The sequence below is a fragment of the Erithacus rubecula genome (genome assembly GCF_903797595.1).
Source record: "Erithacus rubecula genome assembly, contig: SUPER_W_unloc_1, whole genome shotgun sequence".
Classification (NCBI taxonomy): Eukaryota; Metazoa; Chordata; class Aves; order Passeriformes; family Muscicapidae; genus Erithacus; species Erithacus rubecula.
In genome coordinates, this window is record NW_027635709.1 from 598,850 (window position 1) to 618,499 (window position 19,650).

Below are 19,650 nucleotides of genomic sequence, written 5' to 3' on the forward strand. Positions count from 1 at the left end.
CCAAAGTGAGTGGTTTCTGGGCAAAAGGTGGGAAGATTTATGGACTATTGTATGTGGAGCTCGTTACCCTGAGGAACAGGTGGAAACAGGACGTTTCAAGGCACATCAAACCATCTTTGTTGTTATGAACACACGCAGGGCAGCCCATACCGGACCAGTCCATTGTTCTTCCATCTGTGGGAGCTTTGTTGAGTAAACGCCCCGTGACTAGTTGTCATGAGAAACCAGTCCTGGTAGGCATCACCTGCGGAACAGTCCCTTGGTGTTCCTCCCATCCCTGGCCAGCGCAGGCCTCAGGCGAGGGTTGTTGGGCAGAAACAGACGAGAGGCTCGGACGGACTCTCACATCACCCCATGACCAATGAGCGTCGCTGAGAAACTCCATCAGCATCATGTTGTGACGTTGTAGCATCTTCAGGTTCTGTCATTGGTAGCACATCCCGAGAACAGGGACAAGGAAAACAAAAAACCGGGGATAAGAAGGAAAAGGGAAAAGGAAAATAAACAGAAAAATAAAAAAGCAAAATAATCACAACAAAATTGATTAGAACAATTTTTCAAACAAATCATAATCAAATTAGCTAAAATAACTTTCAAACAATTAAAACGAAATCAATGAAATAGCATTCAAACAATTAAAATACAAACAATTAAAACAAAATCAAATCAATGAAATAACATCCAAACAATTAAAATTCAAACAATCAAAAATAAAGCAAATCAGTATCCATTATAATATGTTTTTATGATTAAAACAATTATTTTCCAAAACCATTTTCAATCAAAAGCTTAACATTAGTAAAACTAATCATACCAATCATAACCAGCAACAAACAATTCTAATCAGTTTGCTGTTAAAGGCCTGACATTTACTGCTCGTGTAATTTGTCTGGTGTCAATAACTTTAGGGGTATCTTTAGCAGATGGAGTAATGATCAAATTATGTGCTTCCATTGTTGATGCCAATTGTGTCAGCCGTTTTACCATTCTCCAATTCAGGATGTATAGAATGACGGACAAAACAAAACCGATAAAAACCAAAATCAAAAGCACAACGATGGGATGACACAATTTGTTTAGGATGTCGGTAGCAGTAGGTGACCACCCAAAAAGAGTATCCCACCACCTGAGTTCAGCATCCCCTTTTACCCTTTCTAAAACCCGATGTATTTCTTTCACATCGTGATGGACTGTCACCAGGGTCTTCTGCCCATTTTTCTTGATCTTTCCCAAGATCCCAATTAAGTCCTGGTGAAGCAACAATTGTTTAATCAAAGTGAGGTTCATCCTGATGGGAGCAGGCACTAACTGATGAATCAGTGCAAAATTGGATTGCAAAAGGTGATAAGACATAACCAGAACAGTATAGGAAAAGTCACAGCCCATGATCGTGGTAAAATTACAAACACAAAAATTTAAATGATTTTTTAGATCCACTGTTACATTTTCTACAAACACTAAGTTGCAAGCAGTTCTTACACACACACATCCATTTCCTATGTACACCAGCATTGTTGCAGGAGTCTCATCAAGGTGTATTTCAAAATGACAGATAGTTTGCTCTGTGTCTAAACAGATGTCTTGGGCCACAATGGCATTGCTTTCACAAATGAAACCCTGTTGCTCCCGAACAACACAAGATTCCAAATTAACAGTTTCCCATTTCTCACCAATTTGACGGGCCCATTCTCTATGCTCGAAAGGATAGAGAATAGTTCCATCGTGATTCAATCCTAATGCAATGATGGGGTATATCAAATGCACTGAAGCAGTGCGTATTGTCAGCACAAAGGCTGTGGCTGTGTTTGTACTGGGGTTGTAGGTAAAGTTTACCAGATTGCACCAGGACTGAAACTTCCTTTCAAAATCATTAGCATTGTCCCAAATTATTGTCTGGATTTCAGTAGGGAAGATGTCTTCTTCCCCTTCCCTTATAATTGAGGCAACAACTGTTTGCATCCAAAGCTGAGCCTGGATACAGCTGAGGGCAAAGGAGATGTTGTTTTGAGCAGTACCAAGAGCATCAATTATCAATTTGTGATCACTTGTATTTGCCTTTTCCCAATTTGGTAAAATGTTTGATAATAACCACTGTTGCGTCCCCAGGGCTGTTAAAGAGGACTGCAGAGGTTGTTTCAGTTTGGTCAGGTCTCTGGTGGTGACAACCAATTTGTTCATTAATACCTCTGAATCAATGCTATTTAAAATTCCCAATCCTGTTCCCACAACACGGTTCTGTCTCTTGTAAAAGATCCTCCTGGTTTTGCAACCAGGTTATTTGTCCACCCCAAGAAAAGGTGAACAAGCCAGCTGAATTACTGAGACATTGTTTTGCATTGGCAATTTGACTTGTTTAAAAGACCATGCTGAATTAAACAATATTTGCTGTTGGCCAGTTTTTGAATTACCCAAGGTCCAATTTCAAAAATTTTCAGGCTCAGTGTAACTGGTGGTTGGGTAGTAGGTGTTACAACATTGACATTGAGTTCCTCTTTATATTTTGTATTGTTTTTTCCCACACATATTTTTTTTTGGGAAAATTGTACAACAGTTCAATTTTGATTTTGAATCTTCACAAAATAAAACACAGCTATAAGGTCCTGTGCTGTAACTGTATACAGGTTCAATGAGGGATTCAGCAATTAATCTTCATGTTCCATGGCATTATTCTGTGAAAAGTAAACACAACACAATCTGCCACAGAGGTAGGAGGTTAAAATGATGGAACTATGCAGACAGAAATTCTGTTAACTTCCCAATCATTTTGCTGCCAAGAAGGAAGCCACTCTGTACCTTCTTTAAAGACAGCATAAGAGTCAGTGTAGTTGCAGACAAAGGAGGCACTCCACATTTCAAGCTGGAAAACACCCCAAATAACCATCAGCGCCCCAACCCAAGAGTCACCCCGTCCCCCAGCAATACTTTGCTCAGCAGAAGCATCAGTGAACAAAGGATTAGTGAACAAAGATTGTTTGGGGGAGAAAGCAGAGGCTACTTTAATTATTGAGGCAAGTTTGTCATCGCTGTTGCCCAAGTTCTCAGTTTCTGTTATTGCCAGATTTTTTACAGTTCCTTCTGTTACTGAGGATTTCTGGGCCACCCCGTCGGGGGGGGCAGTCCCAGTAGTGGCTGTCTTCAAAAACTTCACTTCCTGAAAAGTTTTCAAATTTTCCCTGAAGGAATCTTCAAACCAAGGCTTTTTAGGTGTAAAATTATTTTCTGTTGCACATCCCTCACTTCTTTTTCTTCTCCTCCTATCAATACATCATCTATGTATTGGTACATAGCTACAGTGTCAGGTTTGGCTTTTTGGATTGTCCATACAGTGGAGTTTTGCAAGTCCTGTATAACTGGTTTGATCTCTACTTTGGCACCAGAGAGAAGAGGGTATTGTTTTACATTTACAGGTAATTGCAGAGGTGACTTATGGCCAGCAGTGAATTTTATTTCATGTATAATTTTCAAGCAGGCAGCTTTTTGAATGTTTCTTAGGAGTTGGTCGGGGGTACCAACTAAAGCTACAAGGTCTCCCCTTTCCAAAGGGTTAAGCCCCTCTGCCCAAAAAACAGCATGCTGAGTTAGGGACCATGGAACACGAGCGTTTCCAGTTGTTAAGATAACTCCAGGCGCCCAGTACCCACTGGCTTCTTTTTCTGATAATTTAATTTGATCTCCTCCAGTGAGTGAAACTCTAAAAACATACTCGGTCACAGATTCTTGTGGGAGACGTGAGTATTCTTTCTTTAATTTGGCCAATTCAGTAGCAGTGTATGGTATTTCTTTGGAGGTTATGTGGGGGTCAAAATCCTCGTTGTTCAGGTACCTATATTCCGTTTTAACGAGAGGTCACATTTTAGAGCAGCAATTTTCCCCACTATTTTGTATGTGTACTAATTCTGTCTGTGGGTATATCTGCTTTATGTGATATGTTTCCTTTTCTTCTGTTTCATTAGGTGTATCTGCATGTTGTGAGGCATGTGATAGTTGTAGCAAATAGTTGTGATTTCTTTCCTGCTCTAGTTGGTTTTGCAGAGTTTCTACCTGATTTGTTTTCTCTTCTAGTTGGTTTGGCAGAATTTTTACCTCATTTCTTTCCTCCTGTAATACTTTTTGCAAAGCTTCCACTAGGTTTTGCAAGGAGTCTATCACTGCATTTTCCTCACTCACTCATTTGAAACGAGATTCTACAGCAGCTGAAAGACAAGCACCTAGAACTGAGCAAAGTGTGGTTTTATTTTTCTTGCTCAGTTTGAATTTTGTTTCATGTTGCAAAGAATGTATCTGATCAAGCACATTTTCTAAATTAAACCAATTACTGTGTGCCCAGTCCTCCCCCCCTTGGGGGGGGTCTGGCATTATACTTAGCTAGTAAAGCGTAAAATGCAGTTTTATCATTTTCAGACATTTTTACGAAGGGACCAAAACCACTCTCAGGGAGACACACCTAAAGTTACACAAAAACACAGCTGAAACTGTGAATCCCTTCTCTTCCCTGGAGCGGGTGAAGAGACACACTACTTGGGAGGTACTAACTTAATTACAGAAACAGCTTGTCTCTTCGCGATACCAAGTAGTCAAATACAACAACTAAACAACAACAATAACAATGTACTGCGAGTTATGATTATGTGTGAGGGGGGAAAAACCACTTCAGGGAGGTCAAGACTTAACACCCAGACTTTCGCTGGGGACAACCCTCTCTCTTCCCTGGGTGGCTGAGGGGACCAAACCACTTGGGAGGTTCTCTTTAGTTGCACAATGGTTGTATCCTCAACTACACCAAGCAGCAAACAACAAAAAACACAAGTCCCATCTTTTGCTCAGTTGAGATCCTTTAAAAAAATTCTCCGATAACGGGAATGTAGTTGATTATCCACCTTGGTCTGTGTGCAGATTGTGGGAAGAACCCAATACCACCTCCCTTGCTTTCTAACACTGTTCAGTCCTTACGGCACTGACAGGCCAGATGCAGCTGAAATGGCACAGGTCTTCCCCGGTACAAAGTGCACAGAAACCCCAACTCCCCCAGTATCGGGAATTCAATGGCCGACTACGCCAAATAATGTCACGGTCTGCCCAACCCGAGGGGGAGTCGTGACTGGTTCTTTTATGGATCTCAGAGCGCAAAAGACACAGCAGGGGACAAAACCAGTTTACTTCTACAGAAATGCACTTTATTTAGTGCCAACCAAAATGTGATAGTGGGACAGAGAGAGAGAGAGAGAGAGAGAGAGAGAAAAGGGGGGTCGGGATTATAGCTACCAAGACGGGCAGACGAATCCTCGTGGAGCCAGCCAATAGATGTCTGTTGCCATCTGGGGAGATCTCGGGGGTCTCCTCTGAGAAAGTCACTTTTACAGTCCTTTCCCAAAGCGAGTGGCTTTTGGCCAAAAGGTGGGAAGATTTATGGACTATTGTATGTGGAGCTCGTTACCCTGAGGAACAGGTGGAAACAAGACGTTTCAAGGCACACCAAACCATCTTTGTTGTTATGAACACACGCAGGGCAGCCCATACTGACCAGTCCATTGTTCTTCCATCTGTGGGAGCTTTGATGAGTAAACGCCCCGTGACTAGTTGTCATGAGAAACCAGTCCTGGTAGGCATCACCTGCGGAACAGTCACTTGGCGTTCCTCCCATCCCTGGGCAGTGCAGGCCTCAGGCGAGGGTCGTTGGGCAAAAACAGACGAGAGGCTCGGACGGACTCTCACACCTGGCCATCCTTTAAGTGCTGTGATGGCACTCAGTATAAACTGTTCCATTAACTTACTGGGTACTGAGGTCAGGCTAACTGGCCTATAGTTACCAGGATCCTCCTTCCCACCCTTTTTGTGAATGGGTGTCACATTAGCCATCTTCCAGTTATCTGGAACCTTGCCAGTGAGCCAGGACTGCTGGTAAATGATGAAGAGTGGCTTTGCAAGCTCATCTGCCATCCCCCTCATCACCCTGGGGTGGATCTCATCTGGTCCCATAGATTTAGGAACATCCAAGCAGCTCAGCAGTTCTCTCACTGCCTCGTCCTGGATAACAGGGGGATCATTCTGCTCCCTGACATCATCTACCAACCCAGGAAGACAGTTCATATCTTTATTAAGGACATAGACAAAGGGATTGAGTGCACCCCCAGCAAATTTGCAAATGACACCAAGCTGAGTGGTGCTGTTGACACTCCTGAAGGATGGGATGCCATTCAGAGGGACCTGGACAAGCTCAAGTGGGCCCATGGGAATCTCATGAGGTTTAACAGGACCAAGTGCAAGGTCCTGCATCTGGGTCAGGGCAATCCAGGCTGGGGGATGAAGAGATCAAGAGCAGCCCTGCTGAGAAGGACTTGGTGGTGCTGGTGGATGAGAGGCGGGACATGAGCTGGCAATGTGCACTTACAGCCCGGAAAGCCAATTGTATGCTGAGCTGCATCAAAAGCAGTGTGGGCAGCAAGGCAAGAGAGGTGATTCTGTCCCTCTCCGCCACTCTCATGAAACCCCACCTGCAGTGCTACATTCAGCTCTGAGGTCCCCAGCACAGGAAGGACATTGACCTGTTGGAGTCCAGAGGAGGCCACCAAGATTATAGGGATGAAGTATCTCTCCTATGAGGAAAAGCTAGGAGAATTGGGATCGTTGAGCCTGGAAAAGAGAAGGCTTTGGGGTGACCTAATTGTGGCCTTCCAGTATCTGAAGGGAGCCTACAAGAAAGATGGAAAGAGACTATTTACAAGAGCGTGTAGTGACAGAACAAGGGGGAATGGATCCAAACTGAGAGTAGGTTTAGATTAGATATTAGGAAGAAATTCTTTCCTGTGAGGATGGTGAGGTACTGGGACAGGTTGCCCAGAGCAGCTGTGGATGCCCCATCCTTGGAAGTGTTCAAGGCCAGGTTGGATGGGGCTTTGCACAACCTGGTCTAGTGGAAACTATGATAATATAACCAGCTGGTTAGGATGTCTGCTATGAAGAGAATATGCATCTTCATTTTTACAGAGAGCAGAATGATCTGTGAAGGATGCAGCTCTGACCAGCCTTGCTCAAGGCAGACCAAGCTTCACTACAGTTGACAACACTTTATGGGCCAGGGCACAAATACATGCAAAGCAAGTGGATGAGAAAGCAAGAGCCTCTAACCCATGCAATAAGCCAGCACAGTTCTGGACCATAAAAGGGGATGCAAGGACTAGTACGTCTTAAAACGTTTGACAAATAGTTAGTGGTGAAGCGCGGAAAATAAACTTCACAACCTGTAAAGTTGTGGAGTAGGTACGTATTTTATTCAGCGCTGGACGCAGGGGGAGAGCATCTTCCCAAATCCTGCGTACCGTACATGCTTCTAACCTTCTATTTATCTAGGAAGTTCATGCATATTCTAAATCGCCTATACATATTGATTATCTGCCCCGCCTGTTTCCCGCTTCATATGGAGATTAGTTGCATATTCATTGCGGCTGCGTAGTTAATTGAGTCGGTGGTCTTCAAATGAGTCTGTGGGTGGAAAATGATGAAGTAACAGTCTTCCTCACTAGTTGAACTTTTCACCTTGTCTTTCCACGCATGCGCTTTTAGCCTCTTGGTCGTGATATTTTGCAGACTTTGCACTTTTACAAAGAGGGGCCCCTTTCCTTATACATCAGGGGTCTTCTTATCGTGCATTCCTTTTCCTTATAAGCACACAGTAACTGATACCTATACATCAGGGGTCTCTTGTTGTACATTCTTTTCCTTATAAGCACACAGTAACTGAAAACATATGTTCTACTCCTCATTCTATTTAACCCTTAAATCCCCTGTTTCAGTGGAACTAATACAACTTACATAAGACAGTCTTTAAGCATGTCTCCCATGAATGAGAATTTTGAAGGGCCTCCTTGCACAAAGCTTCATGCAAGTATATTTGGTAACAAGTTTTTTAGCTCTCCCTCCACTCCTGCTCCTTTCCTCTTTTTTAGCCCTAATTCTTTGTCTTATAAAATCCCTCCCCATCAAGGCTAAATATTTTATCACAAGCCAAACAGTGTGACACCAGATGAAAAATAAAAGCAGAAGCAGCAAATGAACACTCAGGAACAATGATCCTATTTTTATGCAAACCCATTATCTTGTCTTTAAGTGACTTGAAGTACAGAAAAATATACTAGAGAGAACAGTCCTGATCTGGTGGAGAATAAACATGGCAGCCTAATCAGTTCTTAAAGCCCAATAGTTTCTATTTCTCCTTTAGAGGACTGTAGCAATCACAGTTTTCAGTTCTGTTTTCCACCCATCCCCTTCCCCTCTGCCCACCATCCCCAGTGACACATGAACAGTCTTAAGACATTGAAACACCATTTCTTGGAAATTTTCTGCTTGAACAGAACAGACTTGTCTGCATCAGAGGAAGCTACCACCAAATATCTGCTGCACAGCCTTCTATTCGCCTTTGACATATACAGCAAAGACCCCACCCTTAACTGCTAAAAACCTAAAATAAATGTAGAAAGAGAAAACAAGTCTGTCTAAGCATTGGTGCTCAGTGGGCCTTTCTTTAGTAGCACATTGGTTTAGACCAATCTTACAATTTCTTCCATATTCAAGGGAAAAAAAACAATCCAAAGCCACACTGGGGTAGAGAGACCAGGCAGCATAACTGCTCATTATCAGAGCTCATCAGCAAATGAGACACACCACCCCCAAAACAATAAAAAATAACACAGAAAGGGAAGAGAGAGTTGCAACTTCATTGTCTGCATTTCCACATCTACACTTGACACTGCTCAGTGCTTCTCTCAATATATAAAAAGGGATTTTAAAATTAGGTTCACCACTAGAAAGCTGGTGCAAAACATATTTTCTAACTCCTCCAAGCACTGCTCCCACAAGACCACATGAAAGGCACAAAATTAAGGTAACATCACTGATATGACCTCATCCTAATGACATAATAGAGACCCACCGAGTGTAGCAACAGCAATCAACAGGAAACCATAACCTGAGCAGAAAGACAAGGGCTTTCACACAGAGGAGGGCTAAACATGGCTCCTTTCTCCATCTCGTTGACTCCTCGGGTCTTTGTAATCGGTGAGCACCATGAAAAGCTGTAGCAACAATATCAGCCCATACCTTGCTCTCCAAGGCAAATTAAAGCCCTTCACTCAAAATCTTCGTAAAACACAGTACTAAGTTCCTACAGTGAAAGGCAGCTTCTCACTAAAGACCATGAGCCAAGTGTCACTAAAGAACAAAGCCTATACCAGCACCTACCTGTACGTTGACAGGCTAGTCACTGCATTTTACAGCTCAGATGAACACAAATGGAAGATCTGAGCTAATCCAGTCCTTGCTCTCGCCTTCTCAAGCAGAGCTGGCCTGATGCCAGCATCCTATACCCCCTGGGGAAGCCGGGGTCTGGGAGGGAGAGGTCATCCCCAGAGGGCATAAAGCCACTACCGAGGCCAGGGGCTCCTGCAGCCGGCCCCAAAGGGGCACGCCCCAGGGGCATGCGGGGAGAGGCCTGCCACGAACCCCGGAGAAGGACAGCAGGCCCAGGCCGCCCCACACACCATCCAGTCCTCCACTCACCCTGGCGGCCCACGATCTCAGCCACATGCTCAGAGCTGGGCACGGGCACGCACTCGGTGGTGTTGACGCTCTTTCCGCAGAGCAGCACCGTCTGCTCGCCGCTGAGGCCCATCGCACCATCGCCACTCAGATCGCCGCTGTAAGCGTGGGACAGCATTGCTGCTATCATGCCCTCAGGATCGTGCGCCCCCGCCGCTGTCTCCTGCTCATCAAGAGCGGGCGAGAGCAGGACGGATCCCAACGCCGGCAGCAGCGGGAGAGGCTGGGAGAGCGAAGAAGACGTGGAGAGCAGCAGCAGCGCAGCCAGGTGGTCCTCTTCGTCCTCTTCTTTCTCCAGCTCCAGATCTCCCTCGCCCCTCACCGCCGCCTCCCCCGCTCCACCAAGCCTCGGCTCCCCGAGAGAGTTGGGCGTCTGCGCCAAGCCCGCCCGCTGCCAGGCCACCCCCATTATTCCGCTGCCTCTGGCGGGCAGGCAATGGTCGCGGAAGCCGAGGCCGGAGATGTGCTGCTGGAGCAGCGGCAGCGGGTGGGGGGGGAGGCGCGGCAGCTCGGCGGCACGGGAACCCGCGGCGGCGCTGCTGCTCGGCATGGCGGGGGAAGCACTGCAGGCCGGGCAGGGCCTAGCGGCGCGGAGCCTCCATGCCGTGAGGAGCACGACCCGGGCCCCAAGGCCGCGCTCTCAGCACACCTTTTGCCCCATAATTCTCCTCGTGGAAGGACCACAGACCGCGCTGGAATAGGAGGATCAGAGAGGAGGAGGTGGTCCCACCCCGCACTCGCCGAATCACCATTGGGCAGCAGAGCCGGTTCCTGAGCGGTGCCAGGGGTAAATGGGGCCTGCGGGGTGTGGGGAGGCCCCGCCCTCGGCCCCGCCCTCGGGCCCGCCCTCGGGCCCGCCGCCTCAGTGCTTCGTTGAGTCCTGGGACGGTGAGGTGTTGTGAGTTAAGGTCCAGTGAGACGGGGTGAGCCTCAAACAGACTAAAATAAAACCCAAAATGTGAGAGAATGGTGACCTTTTTGTTCGTTGTAAGATAAGTAATCTTGAAACCCGGATATGCAGGCTGGTCTGTGGGTATGTGATTACTGATTGCTTAGGCTTGCACAATAACCAAACGTCTTAGTAATTCTCCAGGAAAACAAAGGGTACTGCAAGGGTTAACGCTGACAACGGAAGACCCCATAGCAACCGGAGGAACGTGCACAAAAGTCCATAGAAACGACACGTACCCGGAAATCAGGGGACTTAAAAGAGAACGAACTTTGGGGGAAAGTGTGGCAGTTTTGTGGAGCGGAGACTCCCTGCCACCCAGCGCTGCAATTTGCTTTTGCCGTCTGTACTCAATAAATTTTTCAAATTGGTTTGGAGTATGGCCCTTTGTGCTCATTTATAACAATTTGGTGCCGTGACTCGGATCGAGATTGGGTAAGGGGGATTTCCCGTCTGTGGGAAGGCGCGCCCCACCCTCTTGGTGGTCCCGAGGGACGGGAGCCCCCGCTCCCACCTCGACCGACGAACCTAAAACCAGAAGGCAAAAGCAAAGGAGAAAAGGGCCCGGTTGACCCCTTAAATTTTGTGCACAAAGTCTGGACGAAGACGCGGGACGCGTAAGTAAAAGGGGATCCGTTCGGGTGGGGTCGGGATCCCGGAGTGCGGCGACGTGGTGTGTGACTGAGAGGGGAACTGGCAGCCAGATTCCCCAAGTGAGTGCGGACCCTTTAGTAGTGCGGTTCCCATTGACCCGCGAGGGCTTGGGCCACGAAACAGGGGAAGCGAAAGTGACTTTTTGTGTGAATGAAGGCACTCCGGAGGAATGGGACAGGGGAAGAGTAAGCCTCCTGCAGGGATTAAACTCCCACCTGTACCAAGGGACAGTCCCTTGGGGTTTTTATTAGATAATTGGGAACATTTTCCGGACACAGGGGGGAAGGATAAGGCTAGGATGATACACTATTGTGTAGAGATATGGGGTGGAAAGGAAATCTCAAAGGGTGTGTTTTGGCCAGTATTTGGGTCTTCCGAGGACTGGGTGAAGCAAAAAACTAAACATTTGGGTAAATACAAAGAAACCTTTTCACCTGGAGGAGAGTGAATATGCTAAGGTGTGGGTGGGCCGCCCAGAGGTGTTTATTTTTAAACTAACAGAAAAATCTAGCGAGAATAAGGAGAAGAAGAAGGGGGGTCGAGCTGAGGAGACTATGATAGCCCCTCCCCCATAGCGGTGCGGGAAAGTAGAGGGCATGATCAGGGAAAGATGCAAAAAGAGCCTATAAGAGAGTTTGGGGGTCCGAGAGATTCGAGGGAGAGGCAAGACCAGAAGGTGTGCTTTTACTGTGGAAAGAGAGGACATTTCAAGAGGGAATGTCGAGTTCGAATTAGAGATGAGAAAATTCAAAGCAGATTAGAAGGGTCAGGGGCTCTATTTAATGGGGACCCGGAAACAACAAAAAGAGCCCTTGATAAAACTGAGAGTGGGTCCCCATGACCAGGAGATAACCTTTCTGGTCGACACTGGTGCAGAAAGATCTACCATTCAATTTTTGCCCAAGGGATGCACCCTGTCTAAAGAAACCGCCACTGTGGTGGGGGCAAAAGGAGAACCTTTTGAAGTAAGGGTGATAAAAAGGGTGACGGTGGAATCAGAATCAAAGATAGGAATAGGGGACTTTTTACTAGTACCAGAATCTGATTATAACCTATTAGGAAGAGACATGATCATAGAATTAGGAATTCAAATAGAAGTAGTGGAAAAGGAATTACAAATTAGGCTTTGCCCCCTTAGACAAGAGGAGGAGGACAGAATAAATCCTGATGTGTGGTACAACCCAGGAAGCGTTGGACAACTGAAAATAGCCCCATTCACGGTAAAAATTAAGAATCCTGAGGTCCCCATGAGAATAAAACAATACCCCATTTCCCTGGAAGGAAGGAGGGGACTAAAACCTGAGATAGAAAGACTACTAAATAGGGGGCTGCTGGAGCCTTGTATGTCTCCTTACAATACGCCTATACTTCCTGTCAAAAAGACGGATGGGTCGTACCGTCTAGTACATGATTTGAGGGAGATAAACAAACGGACCATAGCGAGGTTTCCTGTAGTAGCAAACCCCTATACCCTTTTGAGCAAACTAGGACCTGATAATTTATGGTATAGTGTAGTAGACTTAAAGGATGCCTTTTGGGCCTGTCCCCTCGATGAAGCAAGCCGAGATTACTTTGCTTTCGAATGGGAAAACCCTGATACAGGAAGAAGACAACAGCTTAGATGGACAGTGTTACCCCAGGGGTTTACGGAATCTCCAAACTTGTTTGGACAGGCACTGGAACAGATCTTACAAGATTATCAAACTAGGCCGGGGGTGACCGTGATACAATATGTGGATGACCTATTGCTGGCAGGGAAATTGGAGGAGGACGTAAGAGAAGAAAGTATCCGGCTATTGAATTTTCTGGGACTTAAAGGCTGAAAGTTTCCAAAGCCAAACTTCAATTTGTGGAGGAGGAAGTCAAGTATTTGGGACATTACTTGAGAAGGGGAGAAAAGAGACTAGATCCCGAAAGGATCCAAGCAATTGTGGCATTGCCAATACCAAAGAATAAAAGACAAATTCGCCAAATTTTAGGACTTACTGGGTATTGTAGACAGTGGATTGAAAACTATAGCAGCAAGGCCAGATTTTTGTATTACAAATTAATACAAGAAGGGTTGTTAAAATGGAGCCAAGAGAACACAGACAAACTCCAGGAGTTAAAAGAGAGCCTGGTCCATGCCCCAGTCCTAAGCCTCCCCGATCTAAGGAGGCCATTCTTTTTATTTGTTAACATAGAAGAAGGTATTGCTTTTGGGGTGCTTACTCAGGACTGGGCAGGGAGGAAGAAGCCAGTGGCATATTTGTCAAAAATTTTAGATCCAGTGAGTAGGGGGTGGCCCACATGCTTGCAAATTGTAGCGAGATGCACTCTATTGGTTGAAGAAGCTAGAAAAATTACCTTTAATAGTACCCTAAAGGTGATGTCTCCTCATAATATCCGGAGTGTGATGCAACAAAAGGCAGACAAATGGATCTCTGATGCGAGACTTTTAAAGTATGAGGGCATTCTAGTAGAAGCCCCCGATTTAACACTAGAAACTACCACCTTACAGAACCCAGCTGCATTTTTATATGGGGAACTGGAACATCAACCCCTAACCCACGATTGCATAGCAACCATTGAAGAGCAAACAAAGATTAGGCCTGATTTGGAGGAAGAGGAGTTAGAAGATGGTGAAAGATTATTTGTGGATGGATCCTCTAGGGTGATTGAAGGAAGAAGGAGATCAGGATACGCAATTGTGGGGGGTTCCGACCTGCAAGTGATAGAGTCAGGTACTTTAGATAAATCTTGGTCTGCACAAACATGCGAGTTGTATGCCATATTAAGAGCCCTAAAACTCCTCAAGGGAAAAGAAGGGACAATATATACTGACTCCAGATATGGATTTGGGGTGGTACATACCTTTGGAAAATTATGGGAAGAAAGGGACTTGATCAATTCACAGGGGAAAGACCTAGTGCACCAGAAGCTAATAGTTGAAGTATTGCAGGCTTTGAGGGGACCTAGGAGAGTGGCCGTGGTCCATTTAAAAGGACACCAACGGGGGATAGATTTCAAAAGCAGAGGAAATAATGCAGCGGACCAAGAAGCTAAGTAGGCAGCCTTAAGAGAGATGGTCCTAAAAGAAAAAGGGGGGCAAGAAAACCAAAAAGTACATAATGAGGAAAGTACTAACATAATTTTTACTAATGAGGAAAAGGAAAAATTAAGGAAAATGGGGGTTAAGGAGAAGTCAGGAAAATGGATGCTAGAGGATGGAAAATGTATTCCACTAGCCTTGCTGAACATCCGAACCCAACCCCGAGCGGATGTGGGGCTTTCCCCATTTGAAATGTTATGAAATTTATATCAATAAGTACCTGGTAGCTCTAACACCAGGTACAGCCCGGGGACTGGATATTGATCCGGAGTTGGAAAGAAAATCCGATAACACCCAAGTGGGAAGGACCTTATTTGGTGCTACTTACAACGGACACGGCGATACGCACCGCAGAAAGGGGGTGGACTCATGCGAGTCGAATAAAAGGACCGGTAGACCCATCCAAATTCACCAAGGACTCTGGTTGGGAGGTAAAGGGTGCAGCTGGAGACTTGAAGTTAACTTTAAAGAGAAAGACACAGTCCTGAGAGACCGTGTCGAAAATTGAAGGGAGACTGAATTTTGGTATACCGCTGAATGGACTCAGGGGATATCTGGGTGGGGGAAAACTGGGTGTTATAAAAAGAACTAATAGGACACTCGGAGTCCCCAGGATATTGTAAATATTTAGAAGATCTTGCTCAACAACCATATTATCGACCTATTAGATTGGAATATAAATCTCAATTATGGAATGGGGAGGAGCATGTTAATCATAGAGATATAAGGGTAAAGTGTAGCTGGCTAGATTGTAGTTGTTACCCATTTGTGTGTTTTTCTTGTAAAATTTGTAAAGAGCTGTGGTGGATCCACTGCCAGAGAGGGAGGGCTCCTAAAAGTGTCTGTCAACCTTGTTGGGAGGAGCAGCGGGAACTGACTACCTGGGTATTGAACCAGAAGGTGGCAGCTCAGGAACTAAAAGTAGGATCTGCATCTTGGTGGCAGATATATCCAAAGGGAGTGAACCCTGACCTTTGTTGTTACCATCCTAACGAACCCTTTGTTCCATACATTGTGGACATCCTAGAAGTAAGGTGCCGAAAGAGGGAAAAAAAAGCTCCGGTGCGATATCCCTCCACTAAAAGAAAAATTGGAGCTCCAAAAGGAATAAATGGGAGAGAGGAACTCATCCTGTCCCTGAAGAACATCCTTGCTGCCGAGAAGATGGTTTACCCCGTAGCTCGTAGCAACCGAGTTGATGGGCGAGGCAGAGGGATGAGATGTGGGAAAGAAAGGATTCGCCAGGATGAGGAAAAGGTGGATATGGCACCTAAGGTCCGAAGGGAACAGGGTCGAAGAGGAGGTAACAGGGGGAGAACGATAGGGATAAAAATAAGAAAAACTCATTCTGGCAATGGATCTCACCTGGTTCTGGGGGTATGTGTAATATGGATGAACACTGAGGATTGCTTAGAACTTAGCAGAAAAGAGCTCCAGAGATACAACGAACAAAAATAGGCAAATAGAAAAAGGGGGGATTGTGAGAGAATGGTGACCTTTTTGTTCGTTCTAAGATAAGTAATCTTGAAACCCGGATATGCAGGCTGGTCTGTGGGTATGTGATTACTGATTGCTTAGGCTTGCACAATAACCAAACGTCTTAGTAATTCCCCAGGAAAACAAAGGGTACTGCAAGGGTTAACGCTGACAACGGAAGAACCCCTAGCAACCGGAGGAACGTGCACAAAAGTCCGTAGAAACGACACGTACCCGGAAATCAGGGGACTTAAAAGAGAACGAACTTTGGGGGAAAGTGTGGCAGTTTTGTGGAGCGGAGACTCCCTGCCACCCAGCGCTGCAATTTTGCCTTTGCCGTCTGTAATCAATAATTTTTTTCAAATTGGTTTTGAGTATGGCCCCTTGTGCTCATTTATAACACAAAAGTCTCTGATGGACGTGGTGCCCTTTTTCCCCTCATACCTTGTTGTGTATTTCCCCGCTGAAGTAAAGGCTCTGTCATTTGCCAGTTACCATCCCTAACAGAGCTCATCTCCCTTCTCCGTGCTAAAAGCAAAGGCAATTGGCTGTGGACATTGTAATAAAACCATAATAAAGTGCTTGAAAGTGATCTCTCACGGAGTTAGTTGTTTTATTAAACACAGCATCTTCAAGGTTAGCCCAATGTGTCAATGACATAGATATGAGCACTATGGCTTGAACAATTTATAGCCCATGCTACAAGTTATAATTAAATAAAGCTGTTATAATCTGCTTCAGGAATATCAAGTTCTTTCTACTGTGCTCATATTTGAGGTGATAGACTTGTACAGTAACTTTGCAGTCAATAAAAAAATGTTTAATTCTCCAAACTTCTGTCCTTATTGGTTGTAAAATAGTTACATTACTCTATTGTCTGTAGGAGTAGGCAGTACAAAAGGATTATGGGGTATATCAAATGTAGATGCAGGTGGAAGCCAGTTGAATGTAGCGGAAGTTCTGCCTCTTGGTTAATTTCAATTTGCTCTTTTGAATGGCAAAATGAGTTCACGGCTTCAGGGCCATCCCTGCTGTGGCAGCAACATGACTTCACACACAACAAATACTCCCCATAAATCCTACATGGTGACTCCTACCAAAGCCAGGTTGGATGAGGCTTTGAGCAACCTGGTCTAGTGGAAGATGTCCCTGTCCCTGGCAGGGATCTTTACAATTCCTTCCAACCCAAATGTTGGGGGTTGAGTGTTTTTCTGTGTCAATTTAAAGAATTTTTCCCATTATCACGCCAATGGAGCTGGCCAGGTTACACCCAGGACCTCTGATGACTCCAGACAAAAGGGGTCGGTGGCAGCGGCTTCCGGAGGGGCCTCTCGTGCTTCCGGGGGGGGGGGACGGGACGACTCGTGTTTCTGGGGAGCTCAGAGGAGGACACCCAGACTGCAGCCCCTGCTGTGGAAGACAGGAGAGCCAGACCCTCTGTGATCACCTGCCCTGCATCTGCCCCGTTCCAGCCTCCTGCCTCTGCGGACACAGCTGATCACCCAGACACAAACGGTGAGCAAGGAGCCGCCGCTCCAGCCCGTTCCCACCCGAGACCGGCGTGGCCGCTGCCGCCCCCTCCTGCCTCCGCTCCCGCCTGCCCTCAGCAGCTCCGGGCTTTGTTCCAGCTGCAGCACCGGGACCGAGCACAGAGAGAGTGTGCCTGCAGCTTGAGAAGGGACTGGAACCGAGCTATTTGTTCTGTTTTGTTGGTAATTTTAACAACTGCTGTTGTTTCTGCTGGTACGGTTAGATATAATAGTAAAAGAGCTGTTATTCCTACCCCCTTATCTCTGCCTCAGAGTCCTTGATTCAAACAATTATAATACTTGGGGGGAGTGGAATTAAAGTCTCTATTTCAAAGGAAAACTTCTGTCTTTCCTGGCAGACACCTGTCCTTCAAACCAGGACAACAAGGCAGTTTTTGCAGATGTGGGGAGTCTCACATAAGTTTGGTATTCCACATTCTCCAACAGGTCAGGCCATTGTTGAACACACTCATGGTACTCTGAAGTGTGTTCTTGACAAACAGAAAAGGGGAATGGCTGGTGAAACACTACACAGTCGATTGGAAAAAGCTTTGTACACTATCAATCACCTTACTGTGCCGAAAGATTCAAATAACCCTGTTATTGTGAATCATTTCACCTCATTACAGGCTGTAGATGAGACACGCCTGCCTCGAGTGAAGGTCTTTATATGGGACTTGACCACGAACAAGTGGGAGGGCCTGCATGAACTTATTGTTTTGGATTGCAGGTATGCTTGCATCTCAACGGATACTGGGGTACACTGGCTGCCTGCAAGATGTGTCCTCCCTGACCTGCAACATCAGAGACAGAATGTAGCTGATGCACAGCCTTCAAATGCTTATCACCATGCCGATGACCAGCCAGATGGTCCCTCTACAAATAGACGATGAACATTCATCAGTTTATGTTCAGAACTGTTTTTTGAATCACTGAAACATTGTTAGACAGATTTTTACTATTGTATTAGAAATAAGTGGTTTGGTTTTTGACTTTGTGGAAAAAAAGCAACAGGTTTGAGCACTTTAGGTGTTCTCAGGTCTCTTGAGTTGTGTTTCTTCTCCCTTGCGAAGGGCCCTGCAGGGGATCACCAAACATTTCTTTTATTTTTTCAAGTAAAATGGGGGACTTGTGGACACTGCTTAAAGGCTCGTGGGGAACCTAATCGGGTTTTTTCCCAGTTTGTTGACTTTTCTCAGGTCCAGCCTAAATCTTTCCCAGGCTGGAAATCTTTCCCAGAGACAAAACAAGGAAAGGTAGAAAGAAAACACAGACACCTGGTGTTGACCACCAAGTCGTGTGTCTCATGGTATTTTGCAGAGAGCATGTTTTGAAAGAGGTGTTGCCTTCTTTGACCAATGAGTCTTTTCTCCTTTGTTTTTCGTGATCTCCCTTATATGTATGCTGTGGCTTTTCAATAAATTGCTTATTCTTGCTGCTTGAAAGAGAAGTTGTGTTGCTGTATTCTTTTGCCACTTCCTAGCCTCAGAGCAAAAGTCAGATACCTCCTAAAAGACAGGTTAGAGCAAGCAGTTGGAAAGCTCCTACAGAAAATCTTTTTCTGGAGGAATAGGAAATGTGTCTGGTGGTGAGATATAGGAGCAAGGGGTGCAGAAAGCAGGGTCTTCAGCAGGAGTTTAACAACCAAACATATTCACTAGATAATGAGAACAAATACATTTTAAAATATCTCTAATGCACTGGCAAATGAACTTTTAATAGGAAGCAAGGGATGGGGAGGATGAAATCACAAGTTTATTTGGTAGAAATAGTTTCTAAGATAATCACATTTTTATATGGACTTGCTAGTCCACAAATCTTAAAAGGCTGACACCCCTAAATGGGTAGCACAGTGGTCATTTAGTAAAGAGAAGCTCAAGGCGCTTGAGGAGCTTGTGGAGGAGCAATTGGCAAAAAACAACATAGAGGAGACAACAAGGCCTTGGAATTCCCTGGTCTTCGTAATAAAGAAACCAGGGAAGGACAAGTGGAGGCTGCTACACAACCTCCGAGAAATAAAGTAATTGAGGACATGGGGTCCCCACAACCTGGCATGCCCTCCCCAACGATGCTTCCCCAAAATTGGCAGTTGGCTGTCCTAGACATAAAAGATTGTTTTTTCCAAATTCCCCTACACCCTGAGGATGCCGCACAGTTTGCCTTCTGAGTTCCTTCGATAAATTGAGAAGCCCCAATGAAGCGCTACCACTGGAAAGTGTTTCCGCAAGGCATGAAGTGCAGTCCTTCCATCTGCCAGTGGTACGTGGCCACATTGCTGCCCCTTGTGCACGCACAAAGAAGGGATGCCATCATCTTACACTACATGGATGATGTGCTTGTTTGTGCCCCCGATGACTCTA

The 19,650-nt window shown here is 45.6% G+C and overlaps 1 protein-coding gene across 1 annotated transcript in view; it reads right to left on the reverse strand.

The window, feature by feature from the left end:
* Window positions 1-10,319, reverse strand: part of MEX3C (mex-3 RNA binding family member C) — a 45,328-nt gene extending 35,009 nt beyond the window's left edge. Inside the window, exon 1 of the mRNA XM_079329792.1 lies at window positions 9,553-10,319. Within this exon, the coding sequence (XP_079185918.1) occupies window positions 9,553-10,141 (589 nt within the window). The 5' untranslated portion in view covers window positions 10,142-10,319. The remainder of the gene's footprint in view (window positions 1-9,552) is intronic.
* Between the last annotated feature and the right edge of the window lie 9,331 nt (window positions 10,320-19,650).